The sequence below is a fragment of the Neolamprologus brichardi genome, chromosome 6 (genome assembly GCF_056152115.1).
Source record: "Neolamprologus brichardi isolate AB-2024 chromosome 6, ASM5615211v1, whole genome shotgun sequence".
Lineage (NCBI taxonomy): Eukaryota > Metazoa > Chordata > Actinopteri > Cichliformes > Cichlidae > Neolamprologus > Neolamprologus brichardi.
Genome location: NC_142109.1, coordinates 13,743,160 through 13,767,357, shown reverse-complemented (window position 1 = coordinate 13,767,357; position 24,198 = coordinate 13,743,160). Strand labels below are relative to the sequence as shown.

Sequence of the window (24,198 nt, the reverse complement as noted above, 5' to 3'; positions counted from 1 at the left end):
TAACAGGTAAACTGTTCATATTCAGACGGAACAATTAATAACTCTGAAACTTGACCGTCATTATTTCATTTACAAAAGGCATTTTTTGAAGCAGGGTATCCTGACTTGTATTCTAGGAAAAACATTAATACAGAATAGCCACGCCCACCCTATGAGCTCTGCAAATTAGTCCCAGTGGATGTGTTTACAACTCTAATGAAACGCAACAATCCCTGTGGTCATAAAAGCAACAACATGAGAGTGGTTACATCTAATCCGACGATCTCCTTTTTTGCAACTCTTAAATTAAGGTGAGACCTAAATAAGACCTTTTATACATTTAATAAAATCCAACTGGGACACAAAATTGTGAAAATCCAAACAATGACTGTGTGGTTTTTCTTATCTGACCCCAAAGGAGCCAGAACGCCTTCAGCACGTCACCCTTTTTCTCCTCACACCCTTTTATATGTAAATGATGTTTCAGAGTCATAAACCTTCTGCTCGGTTTCAATGCCTGATTAGCTCATCCTACTTGTTCTGGTACATTTGATTAGCTGACAGTAAAAGTACTCACAGAAATTCTGCTGTAAGGAAAACAAGTTGCGACTTGTTCATTCAAACTAATTTATTGCAATCATGAATTAATTTTAACTGGCTTGACTTAAAAGACTTGGCAGCTGTTTGGCAGGCAGCCAGTGCTCTAAGAAAGCTCTGTTTAAGCTTACTGTATGTATCATTTATAGTTGGCAGCAAATTGAGCATTACATGCTACCATTATCACTTTCCCCATACAAGTGTACTGTTTCGTGATAACAGAAACATCTTTCTTTAAGTACCCTCAAACACTTATTTTGAAATGAAACTTTAACTAGACTAAAAAAACAAAAACAAAAAACAAATAAAACTTGTTAGGGAAATAAGGGTTTGCTTCAGCTAGTTACCATGAGTAGCTAGTTTTCTTAACAGATGAACTGACTCGTGACTGTTGAAAAACTGGCTTGAACCAGCCGGCACCAGGCGGGTCAACTTGTTTTCCTTACTGGTTCGCGATATTAAATTACAACTGTGGATTGCTGGCTTGTTTAGAGAACAAAGAACCCTCCTCAAAAGTAATTTAACCAAGAAAATCATTTTTTTGCAGTTTTTAGTAGCAGTGCGTATTGATTACTTCTATACTTGTCCCTTGTTAGTCACTGTGCTTTATGTTCTTTTTCTAAAGTGTTACCAGTGTGGCAGATGGCCATCAGACAAATGAAGTGTGCACTCATTTGTTTTTATCATGTAATGTGATGAGAAGCAGCAACAGCGCCGGTTCTGTTTTCTCAGAACAACTAATCAAACTGATAAAAGAGAGATGCTGTTATTTACTTCACATTTACTTGACACCCATTTAGCACACTGATTATTATTATTAATATTTATTACTATATTATTTATTGTTTTATTGCTTTATTATTTTGATTATTTGCACACAGTGATCAATATCACACACACACACACACACACACACACACACACACACACACACACACACACACACAGAGTATATTGTTGCCCACAACAGCCACTCTCATGATTAAAGCATGATGAGAGGTGCAGCTGGTGCTAAGGAGGGGTGAAACTGACAGTGCTATAGTGTGGGCTGTGGGTGTGTTAGTGGGGTTTAATGGATGAGAAGGATCTTTTCAATAAAGATTAAACTGTGTTTCAATGGCTAACACACACACACACATATATTTAATGCAGCGGTTCTCAGATATTTTGGCATGCCACACATTGGAAGGCAAAAATTCGAGACCCCCACACTCGACAGGTTTTATTTTATCTAACTGTCATCTGACTGTTACCTGTCCGCAGTCACTCTGCATCCCACCAGCAGAACTATTGATTCCGCTGGTTTAATGCTATTGAAATATTCACAAATACCATGCACTCCTCTGTGTTTGTATCCTCTGCGTCTGCAAGTGATGTCGAGAGAAACTCACTGACAACTAAAAGGCTAAATCCTTTCAGTATGAATAGGCCAACATGTACAACGTGCAGAACAGTATGTACTACTGTGTTTGGCACACAGTTACTGTAATGGCATCGTCACAGTCGTCTTATAAGCGAATCCGGCTTCACCTGTGCACATGAGCTGGTGAAAAACACTGCGACTTTCACTTCTCACTATCAGTTTTCTTTTGCTGCTGGCACAAAATGTTTTGAAGAACTGCCAGCTAACAGGGACTCGAGCTGCATCGACACACAAACTTATGGGGACAAACAAAACACCAGCACACTAAGCTTAACAGTGCAGTGGTTAGGAATTTAAAAAATGATCGACCAGCAGTTGTGAAACAGAGGAAGTGAAATTCTTTTACTATAGCACCTAACATCTGCCTCAGTTAGTGGAATAATCTACTGATTATACTGAAAGTTATACATTTAAATCAGTGGAATAAAAACAAATTGTTGGATTTTAGAAGATGGTGACTGGCTCGCTAATATTTCTCCCAGGTAACCACGACACGCTGAGCTATACTGCACAACTTTTAGAAACTTTTGAGGTCAGCATGTAGATGGGGTCAACCGTGTTTGTGTGGTGCTCAAGTGGCAACCCGGGCATTAACCACCAGCTGAGAGGATGCCGCACCAGCCTCCAGGGTTCAGCGCCATGCCGGCTCCAGATGGCCGCTCTGTGGCACAAGTGCGTTGGTGATGGCAGAGCCGCGGCCCGAGCTGCGACGAAGATCCATCTGTGCTGCTCAGAAAAAGAGCCACCATATTGGTTCAGCACTCCTGACGACATGAGTCATGCTAATCATGTCATGAGTGTGCTAGTCCAGATTAGAATCGGAGACGAGCAGATGGAGAAGGTGGCTTGTTTCCTTATGCTCACACCCACGGCGCCACTAAACTTAAAATCTGTACTCGGTGTTTCAAAGAGCAGAAAAAATAAGGATTTGTTTGTGTCAGAATATTGATTTTTTTTTTTTTTTTTGGGGGGGGGGGGGGGGGGGGGGGAATCCCCTTTCACGGAAAGGCTAAAAATCTCCTTTTGTTTAAGGTGACATTTTCTGTGGAATGGTTTAGGAGTTTCAGTTCAGCAAAAGCCAATGAGTGCTGCAGCCAAAAAAACACTGATGAGAAATCACACTGGTCAAAATAAAAGCCAGTGGTTTTTACGATTTTTGTGTTGTTGTTGTTTTTTTAAGTGATTTTTAAATTTCAGACCCAGGCCACAGTCGTGTAGTCGTGTATCGCTCTGTATCAGCCTATTGATGGGCTGGGAACCTGTTTAAGGTGTACCCTGCCGCCTCGTGACCCTAAGCTGGATAAGCAGTTAAAAAAAATAATGAATGGATGAAGCTTTGCTAAGCCCCTCCTTAGGACGCCCACAGCTTGCAGAACAAGAGGAAATATTGTTACACTGTGCCTATGGAGACGACAGATAACAGTAGATATCCTCGGAAAATAGAGGAGGTGTCTTATTTTCTTTTTTTTAAAGATAAAAATACAAACGTAGTCATGTTAGATATTTATTAAACAAAGAGTGTGTGGTGAACTTCCAAAGTGTTGCCAGATCAACTCGGGACCTTTGGGGGTGTCCTTTAGTGTTTGTGGTCTTTCAGGTCATGCGGGTTGTGGGGTGAGTTTAGAGATCAGGTCAATGCCTTGGGCTTTGTGTTTGAGGGATTTTCCTGTTGGGGGAGGTTGCAGTTAACACGAGGAGTGTGCATGGTCTGCGAGGGGTTTGGGAGGGGTGGTATGTGTGAAAGCAGCATCTACATCAATGCTAGGCCTTCCCAGCAGAACACCGAATTATCATTGTTATTCCCCTGGTTTTAATCTAGAGGCAGATGGGTGCGCATATATCGCTCCTCTTGAACATGACCTTTCTCAGACGTTTCATCGTTTGGTAACTTTCCTCTCTTTTGTTTGACCTTCTCTGTTTTTTGGACTCTGCCTTTGGTTTGCTCACTTTTTTTTTGCCAGCCTGCTTACTCTTGTCCCTTGTCTAACAACAACCTGCTCAACAACATTGCTTTCAGGTGAACTAGTAGAGCCTCTGTGTGCCTGAGCATCTGCGTTTCTGGTTATCATCAGATCTTTTATCAGCAAACTCCTTGAACTATTAAAACCACACACATTCAAACTGTAATTAGCTAAGTGGCGTAATTTTGCAACTGTTTATTTATTTATTTTTTTAATGGGTTTTGCTCTGATGAGCTCATCTTGTTTTTGCTTTTTATTTCATTGGACTGCTTATATCATGCTCGACAAACCTAAATATGTGATAAAGGCCACTTGATCACTGAATGTGATACCTGACGTGGGCTTACTGTTATCAGTCTGTGTCAGGGGGAGTGTGCAAAGCTACTTTTCATGCTGGTCACCTACACTTGTCAGTAAAGATGCACAAAGATTAGCAGCTCCTGCATGCTGATGCTTTAGCAGTGCAGTGTGTATCAGCTGATCATCTTAGCTTAGCACGCTACCCCATTTAGAACTTAACCACAAAATCTAGCAAAGGCCATGAAGATTCTTGGGTAGGCATCAATTTTGGCCTGATGATGTTCACTGAAAGAAACAAAGTCTATACTGAATTAAAACGTAACTGAGAAATTTCACTTAAAACCACAAATCTGAACTTCCCAGCAACTGCAGAAGTCAAATAGTCCAGAACATGCTGCCTGGCATGCAGTTCAGTGACTCTTGACCTAAAGAGTCAGTCACAGAGACAGCTGTTCCCACCAACGGAGACAGATACTTACAGTCATCTAACCGTCCAATCACAGTGGTGCCAGTTATCATGCATTCACCGTATGTGTGTCAAGGGACTCTGTGTCATCTGTACTGTTGCGCAAGGAGGAGCCATGGAGGCTCAAAAACTAAAAACAGTCTGCACTTATCGAATTCTGCTCACTGCGAGTGTGTAAACTCAACAAAGCTATTTTAAATGAGACGAAACGGTGCGGCTCAACTTTACATCAGCAAAAGTTACTTAAGAGCCAACTGTGAAGTCGTACTCAAGAGTCTGCAGAGATCAGGTTACTACAAGTCTGAGCCACAAGCGCCACACACCGTGACCTTTCACACACTACCTGAATGCTGAGTATATATATTTTTTTACAATCAGACCATTAAATAAACTATTAAAATAATTAATTACTTATTTAACATATAAAATGTCACAGTTGAAAAGCTTGAATTTGAATATATTTACTTGTTTAAAAACTGAACTGACTATAAATAATTTGCCAAAGTTATAAAGCTCATTAATCAAAGGCCCATTAACTAACTGAAGTAGCCTTCTCTCTTATCTTTCTCTCTCAATGTGAGTTTTGAGACAAAAATACTTTTTCCTCTTCACATAAAAAAAGAAGACAAACAAATGGCAGAAAACAAAAAGTGCTGGACTAACTTCATCTGATTAAAATACTGTAAAAATCAAGTAATCCCACAATTTATTACCCAATCCTGAAAACCCACCCTTAGATATTCTATGATGTAGTTAATATATGTAGCAGTAAACTCCAAAACTCAATAAATAAATTAAATGAAACGCCTGCTGCATTCAGCTACTACAAAGCAAACTTGCTGCTTAATTCAGAATCAAGCAATGATCTAATGCAATCAATATTTTTATATTGTTAAAACTGAGTGTGAGCTAATTGTGTTTATAAAAAAAAACATAGAATATAAACAAACAAATGATCAGAATACATTTTTTTAAACTGCCGTATTTAAAATGTTTATAAATAAAGTGGCCAACAAACATAGAACTGGTGTATGACTATCATCAAAACATTTCTGTTTTGAGGTTTTTTCTTTATTTTCAACTTAATATTTTCTCTTTGTTTGTTGAAACACAGCTGTTGCTATAATCAGCCAAAGCTTCCGCCCTTTTAAATCAATAATTAATTTTCTTTCCACTGAATTTAATTCCCTGCTGCCTGTCACTTTTTGCGTTGTTGTTAATGATCCGAATAAGAATCGCTGTCAGGAAGTATTTTACTACATTTTTAAAAAGTACTCAGTACTAAAGAAACCTCTGGACTCATGTATCCACATGACATCTAAAACAGATAAAAGCAGCGGCTAACTGCACTCTCATAATTGGCCTTTACGTTTGAAGGAGTGGGCAACAATTAGCTTGTATGTTGCACATTACAAGCTGGTGTCTAATGGCAGAGCACCATTAGGATGCTGCACAGCCTCCACTTAGTGATTCTTGTCAACTGCAATAGGCAATTATCTGCGGTGACTCAGAAACAAGGATGGCAGGGAGTTGAGATGAATGCTTCATTCATCATTGGTACATTAGTTTGAGAAGTTGTTTGCATGTGGTGAAGCCATGTGCACAAGGGGAAAAGAGGAATGAATTCACAATGATAATAATAATATTATTATTATTATTATTATAATAATAATAATAATAATAATAATAATAATAATAATAATAGTAAAGAAGGAGGGAAAATGTCACACTCATAAAGATGAAAAGAGACGGGGAGTACAAGGTGTGACTCACTGCGTGGGCAGCCGTGTTCTCGCTTAGCTGCATGAGAGTTGGGCTCTTTTTTGGCTTCCTGGGTTTGGGGGTTCGCTCAGCTTGACTTCTTTGGCCTTCCTGTGAGTCCACACGGCTGCTCATGTCTTCCCCCACGCTGCCTGAACTGCTGCCGCCGCTCGACGGGACGTTCTCCTTGTTGGTGTCTACTGTGACCGAAGGCGCTCTGTTGTCAGACGAAAAGGAAACGGGTGAGGAAATAAGACATCTGCCTTCCATCGGACTCTCTCTCTCTGCTCGCCTTGCTCGGTTTTAAATCAGATTAAAAATGGATGAAATGCTTCTGGAAACCAAATGCCCTAGGTCATCCCGATGCGTTTTTTTATATGTTCTCAAGCAGCTAATGTGCTGTTTAGTGTTTGTGCTAAGTCTATTTACTGTCCTGTCTTATTAACATTTTCTGCTGTTGAGACACTCCCCAAAATCCACGTGCCGCTGATCTCTCAGACTCCACCAGGTCTTCATCAACAAGGATTAGCTTCTTACTGGAATGATACCAGTTATTATGACTGCACACTAAAGCTCTCCCCACAGAACAAAACTTCACCACTGTTTACTGAAACTGAAACATCAACTGAAAGTATCATTGTAGTATCACTGCAGGAAGCCTCTGAGGTCAGACTTCCATAATGAAAGTGGGCGCCACAATAGTGGAGTGGTTAGCATTGTTGCCTCACAGCAGGGAGCTCCCTGGTCTCGACCCTGGCCGGGGCCTTTCTGTGTGGAGCTTGCTTGTTCTCCCTGTGCCTGCGTGGGTTGCCTCCGGGCACTCCGGCTTCCTCCCACAGTCCAAAGACATACAGGCTGAGTAAACTAGTGAGTTTAAATTGACCATGTATGCGAGGCAGAGGCTGTATGAACGTGTGGTTAAAGTGCTTTGAGTGGTCAGTACGACAAGTAAATTACAATTATTTTGCTTTAAGATGATAAATGAGGAGAAACACGATGTAGTGCTTCCACTATGAAGGCCACTTTCTGCAGGTAACATCGATTACCACCTTCGTGATTATGCCACGCCCACGGTACCTGTTTTTTTCCCTGTGTTTCTGACCCTCCTCCTGATGCTGCTGCTCTCTTTGGTGCCTACGTCTCTGTCTCGCTGTTAGTGTCACCCGTGAAGGGCACGGGGTCGATTCGTGGGCGTCTGAATGCTGATCCTCTAAGGGGTTCACATCAAAGAGGTGCTGCTCCACTGCTGAGCGTATGGTCCTGTCCAGAAAACTTCAGGGAGCAACACAATGAGTAGATAAGGAAATGCACCATTTTACCCTCTTCACTGTTTCATAAGAGCTTTTACTTTTTATTTTTATTTTAAGCAGAAATATACCTACTTTACCACACCAGGTCTGCAGTGGACGGGCGAGAGGTGGTTACTGAAAGAAAAACAAGAAGGGAAGCTTAATGCGCAGAAACAAGTGGTCACATAGGTCACTGAGCAACACTGAAAATCCCCCCGAGGCTCACGTTGTGGCCTTTGGTGATCAAGTGCATGGGCGAGTGGTAAACTCAGCTGCGTTCAGAGCTTAAATGGATCGTTGGGGAGCAAAGTGGCTGGCTTCCATGGCTACCAGTAAGTCCAGCAACAGAGTACACGGTCATGGACCTTTATACTGATCTCTGACTTCATTTTGGTTTTATTTTTAACGCCCTCTGTTGTTAAATACTTGTAGGGTAAAGCAATAGGATTGTAAACTATATGCAGCATGAAATGTGTCTGTAACCTGTGTAAGTACCTGGATTCAACTGAATGCTTGTAGAAAAAAACATAACACCGCTGTTACATCACCACTGCTTAAACATCTTTAAAAGGTTTTACTCAGACGTCTGAAAATATTTAGATGTTTCAGTATTTTCCCTCCTACAAAGTCTAACTGAGAAAAAACAAGTCAATAAAAAGTCTTAAACATTATCTTTTGTGACCGTAGGGTTTGGATGTAAAGGGTCATTTTCTCACATTTTATAGGTTGCAAGGTGAATGAGTTTTAAGTGGTTTCTTTTTGGCCGTTTTTTACATATTTAGCTAAGTGTTAGATCATAATTACGTTAACACATTACTCTTGTGACTAAGTTGGCAAAGCAAAAGAAAAATCCGCTCTCCTCAGGAAGTTGCTTTGGCCTCGACCAACCGATCGACATCATGTCTGCTTTTCCTGGACTGCAGCTTCCTCAACATGTTCGAGGGTGACCTCAAACGAAATCTTCCATAAACAGTGGTGCTGACAGTAATAACAACTGGAAATGGGATCGCTGATGAAAGACGAGATAATAATGGCATGATGGTGTACTGTGAAGGTGACTGTGGTGGAGCTGTGTAACATGCCACAGGCATGTACTGATATTACCAAATCTATAGCAAATCTCTAAGGCAGGATGCCGGGTCGAGTTAAAAGCAAGCCTGCTGCACTGTGTAATAGTAACAAGGTTGTAAAGTACTCACAAGTATAAGGAATTCAAATAATCCACATGGGATTTTTTAAATCTTCTGTTTCTCTACTCACAAATACAAATTCCTGAAAACAAAATCACATTTCTCTTCAGTGCAGTTTCATTTTTAACGGAGGGAAAAACAGAAAGGGGAAGTTGTGACAGAAGCAGAAACTGAACGCCTTGGTTATATCATGTTAAGAAAATTGCTACATTGTAACAAATCTGCGACAAGTTAAAGGGATGGTTGATTCAGTGGCTGTCACAAATGTCCCATTTTGAACATTCAATCTATACTAAAGCCTAAAATACGACAGACGTTTCTAGAGCTTTCTACAACTTTCTAGGGCTGTGGCCCATGCAAAAGGCAGGCGGGGGTAAAAGGTGATAAGACAGTCAATTACATATTTGGTCTATGACTTGATGACTGTCATAATTCAAGAAACATTTATGGCACTCTGACTAACAAACCAAGGCCATGCTCTAAGTATAGCACTATGACAGTAGATCATGGCTTTTTTTTAGCTTGCGGCTGCTTACAACAAAAAAGTTGTGCACTACTGTCTGTTCATCCTGGACCATGACTTCAGCTTGAACTGTTTCCATGCGCTCTCCCATGAGAAAAAGATCCAGATTTAGATCTACAGGAAGCTAGGAAAAATGTATTTATGTCTAAATGATCCCGTGACTCTCAGATTCATCTCGGGATACGATGGAGCCAACCAATGGAGTAACACATGATTATTTGTCTTCTTTTAACCTAAAAAAACTAAATATGGATCAGAAATTAAAACCATACACAGTGGGCTGTACTCCAGTTAGAAATTCAGCAAAAAACATTCCATCCATATTGGTTTTTAGACATTAGTCTAAAGATTTAGACATTTAAGCTTAGCATCACTACCTACAAAAGATTTTGGTTCCTGAATATTTAGCAGCTATAGTCGAGCCCAATACTCTTTTGGTTGGCACGTGATATAAGAAGTGTTGTTTCTGAGGAAGATGGCATCACTTCCCAGAGAGCGTAGTGCCCCACTGACTTGGTTTCAGCTGAAGAGGTAACTGTAAAACCACTGTGGTATGTGACGGGATGGCTGTCTGGTGAGTAATAAAGACATTCTTAGCCATGAACTCTGGGAAAAATAGACCTGAGGGGAAACAGGGACGACTCATTACATCACAAGCGCAACAGGAACATCACTGCCAGGATATGAATGGGCAAAGTTACCAATCCTTTCTAGAAAGTACTCTAACATATAAAACTACGCCAAAAAGCCCAGGTAAACGGCAGACTAACAAAGTGAGTGTGAAATTTCACTGCCTAGCTGTAAAAACGTACACCGAGAGTCATTTCTGTTGTTACTCCATAACCACGGCATGAGTGTTTTGTCTTCAAACAAACTTGATACCGTTTGTTTTAGTTCTACTATTTTTAGCTTTACACCTGAAGAGTCATGGAGAACAAGTTGCATGTCAGCTAACAGTTGTCTTGCTCAGGTTTGTTCCAGTTACTTTTGACTGAGACAACATGATCTTAAAGGTTTATGCAGCACCAAGGTGTGTTACACTTCAACATGCGTTCAAGTGGTAACCAGTTTTTCAGCCTAAAATTAGACTGACATTTTGTGACTGAGGGTGGGAATTACAGGGAAACTCAATACAGTGCTCATGACTGTGTTTAAAGTGCCTGTGTATCGATAACTGATACACAAGAGGAAGTGATAATGACGCATGCATGAAGATGTCCGTGTAGATTCTCATTCATCCAGGTCATGGTAGTCTTGAGAGATTGAAAAAGAAGGAAACTGGACTTCGTTTGAGTTTGTGAAGACGTTTCACCTCTCATCCAAGGTTTCTTCATGGTGGTTCCACCCTTAACCCCCGCTGATGGTAGTGATGCTCGCCTTTTTTCACACCTTGGCTCATGGGATGACTCACATGATCAACAGTGATCCATTGACCTGTTCCAAAGGGATTAAATACCTGGGACTCATCCACCTTTAGAAGCCTCTTGGATGAGAGGTGAAACGCCTTCACAAACTTAAAATACTAATACTAATAAATTCTTAAGAATAAATAAATGTGTTTATGAAATATCCTTCTTTTCTGGCTGGTGATACTGACTGACTGGCCATTCTCATGTCTGTGCAATAAATATGAAGCCACACCCTATAAAGATAGGGTCAAAAGGACAAATATCTATGCTGGCTTTGGTAACACAAAGCTGTGGTTTCATCATGCATTATGGGCTCACTGTTTCTTGTCCAAACGCTGTAATCCTCGAGGTCTTATCATCCAAGAAAAATTCTTTAGCTTTCTACTTTATAAACAGGCATGAGAACAGTACAAATCTTCTTTATCTTGATAAAAACAAACATTATTTTATAAAATCCTAAAGAAATATAGTTCCAGGCAGACTCAAAACATTAATTTGGACTTCCAATTTTATAGCGTCTGTAAGATTTGCTGAACTTTTAAGTCTGCTCTGTGACGATATGACAGGTCTTCTCATTTTAATTCCCCTATTGTGCATTTTTTTGTGTTTAAAAATCCAACAGGGCAACTCTTTGTTGTAGAAAAGCTTAAGGACTGCTGAATTTAATTGCTTCACCCTGGAGCCCCTAACTAAGAAAACTACTTTGCAAATAACAGTAAGACCAAAATAATGTGTTTCTCTAGTCAGTGGTTGTTTTGGTGTTTTAAAGTCAACAGGTCTTTAAGGCGTAAAAAGTGGGAACGGAACAAGTCCAAAGCTTTCCCAGCTGAAGCTTATGCCAGCTAAATCCCGGCACTGTGTAACCGGGAACGTTCGCTCAGGTAATCCAGTATTACACCACAGTCAGATGTTAGCCAGGACCTTCAGAGGCTCTTGGCAAATCAAAACAGAAAATAAAATAAAATGAAATAAAATAAAATACATCAATCTGTGATCCAGTTTGACCGGGCTGAGGTTAACCAACTAAGTGTCAGTCTGAGAGCCTTTGTATGTGACAGACTGCATGTAGACCTCAGCAGACAGCTCAGCTGTGCTTCCAACTAGATGTGTGTATGTGACAGTGGACAAGTAGGAAATGGAGTTACTCACAGTGAGCATGAGCATGAAAAGTAAATAAGAGGTTGCTCATGACAAGTGAGTGGGGATGGGAAGAGTTTATAGGTGATCTGTGTCATTTAGAGATACACAGAGGGAAACAACACAGCTGCAACTAAAGATTACTGTCACCATCAGTTATCTCTAAATTGTTATCCTGACTTTTAAAAGAAGCATTGCTGAGAAAGGAAAATCCTCACATTTAGGAGGATAAAACTACTCAAGATTTTTTACTGGCATGAATTAATACGAGGAAGCTGGTGCAAAATATTTGCCAGCATTAAATATACTTTAAAAAAGAGTCCACGTATGTATCTGTAATCAGCACATCGTCTATGAACACTGTGTCTTTTGCTGCGTCCTCTACTTGGCCGGTGTTTCTGACAACGTGCTGCCTCTGCCACAATAACCAAACAGTGTCGAGCAAACTGTTGCATGTGCATGCTGCCCTGCTACCCCTCTCACCAGCAGCTTCATTGTTTCTGATGATAATGCACTGAGGCAGCATGCAGCCACTTCCCCCACACCTCCGATCAAAAACAACACAGTCTGTTCCCATCCTGCCTGCTTTCTAACACATATACAGGAGACCTACCTCATGTAGAAAGGAGATACTGGTCTGTCTTCATCTTGGGAGCTGAAATATGAAAACAAACAGACTTAATTAGCGTGCAGGATGCGCAAAGTCCTGTGAGATTAAAACATTACATTTCCCCACACAACAGTAGATTTCCCTGCAGCTAAAAAAAGGACATGCACAAGACTGGCTTTTGTCTGCAGAATAATGGCCATGCAGTGCTACAGATCAGTGCCTTTGTGGAGCTTGTCTCGGGTAATTATTATGAACCAAGAGAACTATGTGCTGCTCTGGAATATAGGCTGAGGCGCTACTGCTGCTGCTGCTGCTGCATGTATGCCAGAAACACAGGATGAAATTATGCAACAATAAGAGGAACTCAACCTTGGCACTAATTTTGAGGTTGCCTAACTTTTTCATATCCTAGTTAAAAAATTTCACAATCGCCTGGTTTTGTTTGCCTAAGCAGAGCTCAGTTCTTTATTATCTGAGACAAGGAAAGAAAAAAAGAAAGATTGGTACAAATACGTGAACTGTTGTAATGTTAAACCTTTAAAAAATCAAAAAGTCCTGACAGATCTCAGTAAGGTTTCTGTATGTTCGTTACATTTAGTATGAGACCTTTTAAATAAATAAAACCGATTCATCAACTTTACAAATAAATCAACAATTTTCAAGAAATTAGGGAAACAAAGAGGCATGTTTTCAGTTTAAAACACTGTGACTTATTACTACTTTTTATAAAACTGTTAGGACTTTATTTGGATGTTTCTGTAAGAAGATAGTAGCTGTGTAAGCAACTCTTACAGTGTTTTATGTTTAGATCTAAATAACATTTGGACAAAAGGTTTGGTTTACCAAATGCTGACAAAAAACGGAACAGCAGATAGTTTTGTAACTGCAATCCAGTGCAGGCTTTTACTTTGATTTCAAAACAATCAGGTAATTAACTACACAGAGAGTCAGGGAGAAAAATAATAAGTCACTACTTTTTACCATCTGATCATCTAATTTTATAAGTTTGAACAAATATGGTTGTTAAAAGCAGGGCACTTGACCTCAGCAGTGTTTCCTATGTTTACTCTTTGGGCTTGGATTTCAACATCTTGCTCAAGGGCATTTGGAAATTTGCAGGACAACTGCTAACCCGCTCTGCCATCTTACTCACAGCTGCTCTAAACATACAATTTGACCATAAAATATGGTATTTGTATTCTACTCAGCTCTATAAAAGGAGTATATTGTATGTACATTACACTATTTATAGTATTCTTACACTTTAATTACCCGAACCTGTAATAACTAAAGCACTTTTGTACTTTTGCTGCTAGTTAGAAGTCAAGCTGTCTCTTTAAGTGTTAACAATCATTATTAGATTTACTAGATAGATTTATTAGATAGACATTGCAATAATTTAATCTAATATGGTAATCTGACATTTAATAGGAAAACTAATTGCTGAACTAATTAGTATTACAATATTGGTATAAACATAACCCTTCAACTTGCTGAGTGGTTTTTATAAAAAACAAAAATTCATGCGCATGCACGTTTCTCCAAAAAAACAGAAAACTAAACGAAACAAAAAATCTCAGTTTGTGTGGGAAGGAAAACAAAGATGGCAGTCTACACACCTGACAGGTTTAATATGAACATTATTTTGAATTTACAGTGCAAAGAAACAATAATGTGATAGTAAAATAAAAGATAAAGATTAAAGATGTGTCCATGCTCTCCTTGTGCATGAATACGTTAAGTTCAACGTTATATTTTTAGAGCTGCGTCCACACGGGAAGCAATTTGCAGTGATGTGGTGACCACAGACAGAAGAAAGTGAATGATATTTGGCAACTCCAAGCCACGACAGGCAAAACAACTGCTAGCGATGTAAAGCAGGTCCCGAGATAAATGTTTCTCAACTTCAAGCCGGTACAGGGTTACCTAGGCCAGCGGTCCCCAACCCCCGGGCCTTGGACCGGTACCGGTCCGTGAGTTGTTTGGAGAGTTAAGCCTCAGGTGTGAAATGTATGGTTTTCAGGGTTTTTATTGGTTTTCAGCGTTATTTTGTTATCGTTTTTATCGTTAACTTGGTTTACTAGTTTTATTTTGTTGTATTTATCCGCGACACATTAAAGGCCGGTCCGTGAAAATAATGTCGGGCATAAACCGGTCCGTGGCGCAAAAAAGGTTGGGGACCACTGACCTAGGCAACCAGATCCTGAAATGCCAGCTAATTACCTCCTGTCAGCGTCACAGTCATATGTAACAAGCGCATTGCTTCAATGTGCGGACGTAGCTGTAGTTACCTGACAGCACATCTCAGGTGATGTTACACAGTAGCATGAATGTCATGAAGTAAATGGTATTATAATGTTACTTTACATAGGAAGTAACTCAATACTATAAAAAGAGAGAAGTAATGTGTGTGGTGAACCCAACACTAATCTCTCCAGCAATAGTTCCCTATCCTTAGATTGAAGCAAACTGATCAAACATACTCGTTTGAATGTTTATATATCTCAGTATGAGTGTCAGATACATAAGAACATGAACCCTATGACATCAAACTGAAACAAGCACAGTTAGTCAGCAGCTTGCACATGTTATTGTGGATCAGATTCACTCAATATTTAGTACTCTACTGCTTTGCTACGTGCTGTTCCTGCAATTGGCTTACTGTAAGCAGCGGGCATGTTGACGTGAAGGCGGACCACTTTGACCATCCGGGCAGCACATCAACAAGTTCAAAACAAAGGATTTAGGTTTCAAGTCAGGTATGATCAAATTGGGCCAAAGTTTACTGAGCTTCAAAAGTCTTCTTAAATTGGCCAATGTACAGAAAATGTGCATACGCTCCTTGTTTTAGTGAAGGGGTACTTCAACTACATAACTCTTCCAAATTCTTTTGCAGCTTTACCGGTGAATTTTTTTCTCCCCCACATCCGCATGTTCTTACCGGGTGTTACACAGTCTGGCAAGCGTATTAAAATAGTGCTGCCACTGCCGCTGTGAATTGCAAAAGAAAAAAGCAGAAATCCTGCTTACCCACTACCTTACTGAGGGGATAACAAGAAGCTTTTGTAGGCATACTCCGACAATGCCTGATCCCTTTGAGTTAAGCAGAAAGCTACTAATAACAAGTTGGTCAATTTGGACACGCTCTGCTTTTTCAACATTATTAAAAATGTGTAAAACCCCCACAAAAAACGTAGTCCCGATGTTCACCTAAAAAAATTTAGCTGAAATTTTTTTTGCTTTCACCGAGTCCTTGTTTACCTTGCCCCCCACCCCAAATGTCTCCATTACACACAACAACGACAACAACACGAGACGTACGATTAAAAATCTCGACGTGAACATTTTCCATGACATTGCTTTGTAGGTGCCGTCACTGTGTTTGGCATTGCTAATCTTAAAATTAAGTTACGTAAACCCATTATTTGAGCGGGTGCTGCAAACATAAAGTGGAATGTAGCATGACTTCACTGAATGCACAAACCTTTTGCTTTTGCTTGTAAGGTATATCCTTTATATTCAGTACATATTTATTACACTGTTAAGGTAACACAGAAGCTCAGTCTAGATGGTTTACAAATGAAATATGACAGTCATTAGTTATTCGTTTGATAAGCACAAATCTGATCAGAGCGCCAAGCAAAATATTTACATTTACTTACAGTGTGAGTGACAGCTGACGGCCACTGTCTCATATGAGTGTTGGAAAAAAAAAAATACACCAGTATGCAATTTGTTAGAAAACCAGTTTGAGCTAGCCAGCAGCTTCTTTCTACAAATACAGTGTGTGCTGTCTGACGTTCAGGCTGATGGACGGGACCTCCTGACAGGCGGCCAACAATACTGCTAACCCACAGGGAACCTGCATTCACAGCACACTGCAATGTTCCTCACTCACACCTTTTTCCAACGGGCTTCTAAGAATCTCAGCGGTTACATCATGATATTCACTGAACCATGGCAACTCAACAGAAAAGCCAGTATGCATTACCAGTGTGCAACAATGCAATGCTAAGAGAATAACAACTTGTCATGACTCTGCTATGCTGGCTAGAGTGGCCTGTGCGATGAATCAGGTTAATGTGATATATTTCAGGTACAGGTGACGGCCGGAGGCAAACAAACTTAGTGTATGGAGGATTCTGATACATACAGAAGAGAAAAAAAAGCAAAGTGGACAACAAGTGGAGCTACTTCCAGGAACTCCTGAGAAGGATTATTTTGATTTTAAGTCTGTGTTGAAGAAGACCCGGGATGGGAGCAGTTTGTGAAACGAAGGGTGCGTGTGTTAGATTTAATATGATACAACAACAAACAACGATGATGTGGTGCTCTCTTTAGCATCAATTTGGTGCAAACTAAACTGATTTCACATTTTATTCCGGGGGCGATTGTGGCTCAAGAGTTGGGAGTTCGCCTTGTAATCGGAAGGTTGCCGGTTCGAGCCCCGGCTTGGACAGTCTCAGTCGTTGTGTCCTTGGGCAAGACACTTTACCCGTTGCCTACTGGTGGTGGTCAGAGGGCCCGGTGGCGCCAGTGTCCGGCAGCCTCGCCTCTGTCAGTGCACCCCAGGGTGGCTGTGGCTACAATGTAGCTTGCCATCACCTGTGTGTGAATGGGTGGATGACTGGATATGTAAAGCGCTTTGGGGTCCGTAGGGACTAGTAAAGCGCTATACAAATACAGGCCATTTACCGTTTTTACCATTTTATTCCCTTAAAAAAGTATAGCATATTTTTAGGCATATTTTAATCAAACTTATCCCGGACAAGATAAATCTGCACTTTTCATTTCAGCTAAACTGGATCTAAAACAGTTTAGGTCCAGCTGTGGTATAAGCAGCGCTATGCTGGTGCAGACTTCTTTGACACATACCTACAGAAAGTGAGAGCAAGCTGCCAGCCCGGCATGAGTTACAGCTACAGACATGAAAACACAGATTTCTATTTGTGGAAAATTATCATTTTGACTTATATGGTAAAGCATTTTTTCACATGATAACAGAAAATTAATTTTCTATAAACACCACAAAAAATACCACAGTGCAGTTTGTTAGACACGACTATAGAGCATCTGCTGCTTTCTTGCATTAGAGATGGTGAAGTAATTAAAGTCTTTTGGCACATCGCATGTGCCTACTACTAAATACCAGTGAGTTCAGATTGCTGACGCACATTATGGACGTACTCGGTAAACAGCCACCAGATACAAGTAGACCAGGAGAATTTTAGGGTGTGGGGAAAATCCACCTGAAGATTTATTCTCACTCTGACATGGTGACAAAAGCATTTGCCACCTTGGAAGCACAGAATGGTTTTAAGGTAGTCCAGGCATTTCTGACTCCAGCACCTGGGTTAATATAGTGCATGATTTTGGCTATATGTATATAAACCCTTGCAACACAGTGCTGTGAAAAACATATCGCCCTTTTCCTGATTTCGTATCACTGAACTCACCATTCCGAAAAAAACAAATGTGATTATTCACAGTTAATGAATATATTTCACATAGAGCAAGGCTTGGATAGCTTTTTTCCATTAATAAATGAAATTATCATGATTTACAAACGTAATTTTCTTATAATAAAATCTGTTTAATGATCTGAAACATGTAAGAATAACAAATATCCCCCCAAAAAAAGAATCAGGAAGGGGGCATATACTTTTTCTGCTCATTCATAGGATGCATGGCTGTCTCTGTTTCTATGTTTGCGTGTCAAACTAAACTTCTATGTAACGCGTAAAAGGATCTTGTGATGACAAGAGTCAGACACTGATTGATGTTATACTAAAGGTCACAGAAGCCATAAAAAGTCGTCACCTTTTTTTATCCAAATTCTTGGAAGCATCACATGCGACATGCTCATATCTTATAATTTGCAGTTTTTCCACTTCCCGCATCCAATTCTACGCAGTTTTGATTTATCACTACATAAAGAGAAAAACTGGGATAAATAGTAGCATGTTTAAAAAAAAGGCTAATGTTAATTAGTATAGTAGTGATTTTTGGCCAGCGAGTGAAGTTCAATTGAACGCAGTTCTACTCTAAGCTCCGAGTTAAAGCAAAACCTCAACAACAGACAGAGCTGCAGTCTTGCTATTCCAGGACGGCACTTAACACCAAGAGGTTTCCAGTTTCAGCTTCTTGTGACAGGCTGCTCTGCACGCCAAACAAACACTGCTCAGGCTACCGGTTCTTTGGTTAACACCACATCGCATATGTATACAGGAGTCATAAACTATTAACCACTAAAAGAGCCCCTCCTTCATATTTCACTCCATAAGGTATCTTATAATGTCATGCAGGCATCTAGCAGTGAAGTGTGTGGCTGTGTGTGTTACATGATTTTACACCAGTCATAAAGCATCATGCTTATACTGTGATGCTAATAAAGTCATAAAACTGAAAGAGTGGCTGGCCACATTTTTCAGAGTAAATGAGCCGGGTTTTTAAACTCTTTTGAAAAACAAGATTCACAAATACACTTTAAACATAAATCACACACAGCCATCGAAAATGTTTTTTTTTTTTTAAATTTACACCAGACACACTCACCTGCTGAGGCCCTTCATGCTTTCAGAGAGGCTGACGTCGTGAGGGTCGACGTGGGAGGCAGTGTCCGAGGTGGCTTGGTGAGACATGGGTGTAGCTTCCATTGCTTCTGCGCTGGGGGTCCTTAGCTCTGAGGTCAGGGGCAAAACTATCGGTATGGAGAAAGGTCTTGCGTGGTAGGGCGCCCTGGAAGAGAGGCTGGGTTGGGGGACCACTTGAGTCATGCCGTCAATTTTCCCTTTCCTCACCTGTGTCACAGAGAAAGGTGAGAGGTCTCGTGAGGGGAAATATGAGATAGCACGGGAGGCAACTGATACACTGCCGATAACATTTCTGTACAATCAAACACACAGAAATGCACACGTGACACCTTTGCTCAGGTTGCTATAAACCATAAAGCATGCATTCGAGGATCTTCTGGAAAAGGGTTAGGGAAAAAAGGAGCTATCTTATAAACCTTACCGTGCTGACTCTGAGAGGGTACAAACAGCGTGAGCCGTCAACTGTTGTATAGGAAAAGAATCTTAACCTAATTACAGCCACATTCTGAGAACTACCCTTTTTCATTTCCGAGTCACGACCAGCTAAACCGAGGAGAAACGTGCCGAAGAGCTTTCTTCTCGCTCATGTGGAGAGCACTCGCTGCTCATGCACACTGAAGCTGAATAGCTGGTTGGCTGTGGGGAGCATCAAATGGGTCTGACACTAGCTTAACTATCGATAAGGGCCAGAAATATCCAACACTAAAATGGGCTTGTCTTTAGATGAGCGTGTGCCAGCTGATCTTTGTACCAATTATCAGAGGAACATTTCCATTTTGGGGTTTAACTTAATGGGCTGTACAATAATCTATGGATGCAGCAACCCATTTAGACATTTAGTCACTGATGCACTTAATGGGCAGATCATTGGGAACATTATTAGTCGAACAAATTTCTTTAGCTAGACCTGGTATGGATTTTGCCCCTCAGAGCTTTGTGATTGATTCAGCTAAATCAGTCGTTCACAGGAAAACTGCAGGGGAGGAAAAGGGGGAAAATAAACGTGGACATCAGCTTATTTTTAGCAAAGGATTGAAGCATGTTGCATCACACTCTGGGGAGACGTCATGGTGAGAGATGGTAGAAATGGGTGTTGTGTTAATGGACTTCAGTGTTTCGTAAAGGTAAGATGTTACCATAGCCTGGTTTCTCTATATTACTGTATTTCCTTACGTTCTGTGTTTTGATGTTCTACTTTTGTATTTTCCTTTTTTTGAATAAAAAGATATCTTTAGTGTTTATTTTTAATGTTTCTTTTACTACTTAACAATGCCCAAATGGATAAATGAACACATAAATACATTTCTCCAGTCTTAAATAAAACAACTTTGTGTTCAAAAACAAAAAGTCATCCTGCTCACAGTCCATCACAATTCACAAGTTACTGCCCATAAAATTATAAACGTGACTCGACCTTGAGCACAATTTTGATGAAGACCCATTAGGTAACCATTGTGTGATAGTTTCACTAAAATCTGACCAGCAGCCAATGATTCGTGCGAATTGAGGATGGACAAACAACTTATTATTATGAGCTCATCAATTCTTCAGTTTTGGATTAGCTAAAAATTTAAAATGAATCGTGCTAGAAGCTTGTTGGTGACTAAATAGCAGCCACCAGTTACTAGGGAAAAATGCATATTCCACTACTGCTTAGAGAGCAGTTGTGGAAGTTGGCTGTTGCTGTAAAATTGACTCCTTGTGAATGCTTTGGCTGCTACAGGATTGCAGCGGCAGACTGTGGTCTGCACAGAAGCGACTGACTCTTCTGCAAACAGTTGTGCCATTAGAAACGTGTTATTTATGGTGCAACTTTTACTGTGAAAAGTGAGCAATCTTTGTTTGTTTTTTAGATTTTTCTATTGCTCAATAAGTAGTTTGTGAGTGTTCCTTCCATGCAAACTCCAGTCAACAGCTACACTTTGCTTGTGTTGTAGAGAGGATTTTGGTGCAGTACCCTTTTTGAAATCAGTTTCACCTAGCGACAGCCTAGCAACTTCCAGCTACCACTGCCCAACTAGTCAGAGAATGTCCATTTGTGGCCAGGGGTTGCTGACTGGCCTGTAGGCCTGTGTGACTGCGGTTTTAGCCAGAAGATAACATGAAAACATGTTATATCTCTCAATAAAGGCACAGCCATACAAATCAAACAGAGGGCTAAACACCTGGTTTTGGTTTTGGCCTATGCATTTAGAACAAAAATCAGGAGCGAAAGAGGCCAAAAATTCCTGACAAACCTAAATGAGGATATGACCTGGTTTCTAAATCATGGATTAACTTATAATTTGTGAGTAAAATCTCAAAAGACTTCAAACAAAGCCAAATGAAATATTTAGAACTCTGTGTTTTCTCTCTCTGAACCTGCTACAATAAAAAGGAAGCTGTGGCTGGCCACAAAACAACTACTCACTGAAATCTGTTTACTTGATGGTGCAACGTGATCCATACCTGTTCTTGCTTGCACAATCGCCACAGTCTTTTCTTATGAATGTTTTAAATGGTGGTTCTTGATATAAACATTTGAGCTTTAAAAGAAGAAAAGCGGGCATCTGCCAATTAAAAAAAAAAAGCACTCAAGCGTTTCTGTGATTTTCCACAGTGACAGTTTTTTCAGCAAGAGGGAATAACTAATACTCTGCCAGTAACAGCTGTTTGTTTTACAGTCCAAAGATCATGTATCAGTATAAATGTGTTGGTCAAACAAAACACAAGTATACACAGTTTAAAGTTTAAAAGAGGTGTATGATAAATCTAGAAGATTTATCTTCTACAAACAGATTAAAGGCTCTCCAATTTAAGTAGGTGGGTGTGTTTTTCTTTTACTGTTAGACATAACCTGAGGCTGATAAAAAGTATTTTATAGAATGACAAGACTTTGTCCTTAGAGGACTTCAGAGCCTGGTGTAGCTCTGGTAGAAATATGTGAGTGGAGATCATTTAAAAAACAAACACTTAATATGTTTTCTTAAGCAGCAAAGAAGCCAAACCCCTCCTAAGCTTAGCTTTATGGGGAAAGTGAGTTTTTACTGGGGGCTCTGGGATACAATAGCAATAAAAGTTAATATTTAAAGTGACCATGAATCGCTTGATAAATTCTTAAGGTCAGTCTTTTATCTGTGAACACCATTTTAATTTTGAGAGGAAGTTAAGACTTCCAGGAATGGGATATTGTGAGCTTTTGTAATGAGACTCAGCAGCTGGACGTTCAGGTTGATGGGTTTAGTGGTTCATTGGCTCCTAAGCAAAAGACGTCACTAGTTTGCTGCTGATGGTCGAACATTTAAGTCGAACATGCTGTTGCTCTTAGCAACCATCAATGGGAAAGCTATACAGCTTTTTTTTAGTGGTGTAAAGTATCTAAGTGCATTTATTTGAGTGCAAATTTGAGGCCTGTACTCTACTGGAGAACTGTCTTTATGAAACTCTACTTCTACTGCACTAGACTTCAGAGAAAATATTTGACTTTTTTCTTCCATTCTCTATTACTTTGTAGTTTAAAACTTCATAGAAACAACATAAAAAGTAGATGAAATAAATAAATAAAACAAGCCAACAGTGCAAACAAGTGCAGCTGATTGCTTGGTTTACACAAAACTGTATTTTGAGATTACTTCATTTGTCTTTTGGGCAACTGTATGAACATTTCATCATTCTACCCTCTTGAATGTGAGGGCTTCCCTGTTGACCCTCCTTTTTAGTAATAAGCACTAGTTGCATTCTTGCACTCTTATACAGAGTACTCAGATATTACTTCAGACAAAAAACAGTAAAATGATCACCTGAATACTTTGAGTTAAGCACAAATTATCAAGTTAATCTTGTGGACGCCATGCATCTGTAAATTATTACTGTGCTGCATTTTACAACAGAACCAATTGTTGATCTTTTTTAATGATAATCAGGGTTGCCAAGTCTGCGTGCCAAAATCAGGCCAAATGCCATTCAAAACAAGGCCAAAGCGAGCCCAATGTTCAGACGCGGAGGATGCCAGAGACTGCTTTAGCACGTACGCATGTGTGCTCGGGTTGATTACTGGCATGTGATTATTTGACTTGATGTAATTTTTCACACAATAACACGTCTTAATAAAAGTCACATACAGATGTAAACTGGATGAAGCCAATTTTGAACAAAGTTTTTACAAAAACTTTATCTAAACACGATATCTAAACACTAGCTAAATTCTTCTGTCACATTTGTTATAATAAAACTTCAAAGCAGCAGAAACCTGAAAAGCAATGAGCGAACGTTAACCTTCACTGGAAGTGTATTTCATTTGCCGCTTAGCTGTGCACTGACACGCACAGAATGTGAAGCCAGAGACGAAGGTTGAAGTGAAACGTTTAAAAATACTCTTCAGTTTTCTACACAACCTCTGCTAGAAAGCAAAAAATTCTTTGCAGGGCACGAATGAAAGCAAAACGTCCTTCATCGGCAGATGTTTTTACCCTTCTGAGTTTAACTTGCTATCAGTCAGCGTTTCTTTTATCTCACAGTGACACAAGCTTTGATATGAGAAACACATTTATGGCATCAGAGCTTTGTTTAAACTACGCTCAAAACAAACACAGCAAGATCATTTTGATGTGTCTCAAAGCTGAAACCAATCTTAAGAGAATTACTCTCATTGAACTGCACATGTGATAAAATACTAAATAATAATAATTTATAACAGTGCATCTTGCAATTCAACTGACTAAAGGAGAAATTTATACTTTACAAATACATCTTTCCAATAAATGATTCCTGAGCAGTTTGTAAAACGTGCACAGACAGGAATTTTCCAAGGTTTTATTGCCCTTTTGCCCCTAATTGCCTATTTCAGTGTCGGGCCTCATCTGTAGTAAGACAGCATACCAAAGCCACTGTTTTTCTCTCTCTGCAAGTAACTATGCTGTTGTTTCCTGTAGCAAATTGTCTTTATCAAATCATGTCACGTGACCAAGCAGAGGGCTTTAGG

The 24,198-nt window shown here is 39.9% G+C and overlaps 1 protein-coding gene across 10 annotated transcripts in view; it reads right to left on the bottom strand.

Annotated features, from left to right (window-relative positions):
- The window catches only part of fam13a (family with sequence similarity 13 member A), a 54,169-nt gene that overhangs the window by 10,924 nt on the left and 19,047 nt on the right, over nt 1-24,198 (bottom strand). For all 10 annotated transcript variants that reach the window (XM_035906263.2, XM_035906267.2, XM_035906268.2 and 7 more), the window contains 5 exons: nt 19,201-19,445; nt 12,649-12,690; nt 7,870-7,911; nt 7,565-7,759; nt 6,500-6,704 (listed from right to left, as the gene is read on the bottom strand). In XM_035906263.2, coding sequence (XP_035762156.2) covers nt 6,500-6,704; nt 7,565-7,759; nt 7,870-7,911; nt 12,649-12,690; nt 19,201-19,445 — 729 coding nt within the window. The remainder of the gene's footprint in view (nt 1-6,499; nt 6,705-7,564; nt 7,760-7,869; nt 7,912-12,648; nt 12,691-19,200; nt 19,446-24,198) is intronic.